The sequence below is a fragment of the Rutidosis leptorrhynchoides genome, chromosome 1 (assembly GCF_046630445.1).
Source record: "Rutidosis leptorrhynchoides isolate AG116_Rl617_1_P2 chromosome 1, CSIRO_AGI_Rlap_v1, whole genome shotgun sequence".
Classification (NCBI taxonomy): Eukaryota; Viridiplantae; Streptophyta; class Magnoliopsida; order Asterales; family Asteraceae; genus Rutidosis; species Rutidosis leptorrhynchoides.
This window is the reverse complement of record NC_092333.1, coordinates 290,823,606-290,825,336: the sequence shown is the minus strand read 5'-3', so window position 1 is coordinate 290,825,336 and position 1,731 is coordinate 290,823,606. Positions and strand designations below refer to the sequence as shown.

Sequence of the window (1,731 nt, the reverse complement as noted above, 5' to 3'; positions counted from 1 at the left end):
AGAAGTCATGTCCTCCATCAAAGAAAACACCCTCATGTCGAGCTAGATTATATCCTCCCACCTACGTCTAGATTTACATCTGTTCCTAACACTGTCAAACATAAGAGCTTCCACCCTCCTCACAAGTGTCATAGGTTGTCTCATTATAACATGGCCAAACCATCCAAGTCAACCTTCTCTCATCTTGTTGATGATGCTGACGACTCAAAGGTTCCGCCTACAAAATCCATTTGGAATCCTATCAAACATAGTTTTACCACACAACCACCTAAGCATCCTCATTTCGGCCACCTTCATTCTCCTTTCTTGTGCCTTCGTCATTGGCCAACACTCTGATCCGTACAACATGGTTGGTCTAATTGCCACCTGAAAGAATTTTCCCTTCAATCTAAGAGGCATTTTCTTGTCGCACATGACCCCAATTGCTGCTCTCCCCTTTAACCATCCTACTTTTATACGGTTGGTTACGCCATCATCAATCTTCCCTGATTTGTGTAGCATAGATCCTAGTAATGTAAAAGAGTCTTGCGAGTGTAAGACCTGGCTTCCAATGGTGATATTATCTCCATCACATTGATCGTCTTCATTCTTGTCAAGATCGCACTTAAGATATTCAGTTTTTTGTCTTCTAATCCGTAAACCATTACGTTATAAGGCTTCCTCTATAACTCTAGTCTTCTCTTTAGCTCCTCCTTTGACTCCGTAACAAGAACAATATCGTTACCAAAAATCAAGCACGATGGTATGCTCTCTTGAAGCCCTCGAGACATCTCGTACAGGATCAAAGCAACAAGATATGGGCCAAGGGATGATCGTTGGTGTAAACCTAAACCTCCAGAGAAAAACTCCATGTTTCACATTGGTGTCCATACACAAGTCTTGATCCCATGATACATATCTCTAATAACTCTAATATATCTACCCGGGGCACCTTTATCATTAAGGGTCTTCCAAATCAACTCTTGAGGGACGTTGTCATAAACTTTTTCTAAGTCTAAAAAAGCCAAGTGTAAGTTCTTTTGTTTTTTCCTATACTTCTCCATAAGGCTCCTAATAATATGAATTGCCTCCATCGAGGAGCGCCCCGGCATAAAACCGAATTGATTCCCCGACACCTTTGTCTCACGATGAAGTCTGGTCTCTACCACTCTCTCTCAAAGTTTCATAGTAAGACTAAGTAATTTTATACTTCTGTAGTTACCACAAATTTGGGCATCCCTTATTCTTGTAGATACGAATAAATTCATTGAGTCTCCATTCATTTGGCATTTTATAGCTTCTAAACGTCTTGTTGAAAAGGATTGTCAGCCATCTAACCTCATCCTCTCCTAGGCACTAATATCGACCAAAAAGTCATGTTTTTACACCCAATGTTTTCCCTAAAAATAATCAGTTATTAAACTTTATCGAAGATTTAAGCATTTAATTGCTTTATTTTGTAGAGGAAGAGATTACTGTAACATCCCGCGTTTTTCCGTTAAATTTATTTTAACACCGTCTTTTTTTTTTAATAATATCTTTCGCGATTTAAATTTGTATCTTCATTAACTAACGTTCATAATATCCTCGTTATTTAAATATAACGTCACCCGTTTACTCGAGCGTTTTTAAAATATTCGTTTGGTTAATTCCCGCACCCGACTACAAACTCGAGGGACCATTTTTGCCATATGGCCAAACTAATCACTAGTAGTTGACTAAGTCAACTACTTCTCCACCATTCCCCACATT

The 1,731-nt window shown here is 38.9% G+C and overlaps 1 protein-coding gene across 1 annotated transcript; it reads right to left on the bottom strand.

Annotated features, from left to right (window-relative positions):
* Window positions 1-204: 204 nt before the first annotated feature.
* LOC139898486 (uncharacterized) lies at window positions 205-851 on the bottom strand. The gene is made up of 2 exons (XM_071881231.1): window positions 670-851; window positions 205-628 (listed from the first exon to the last, which is right to left on the bottom strand). Exons 1-2 carry the CDS (start codon window positions 849-851, stop codon window positions 205-207), a joined length of 606 nt encoding a protein of 201 aa, XP_071737332.1.
* Window positions 852-1,731: the final 880 nt, after the last annotated feature.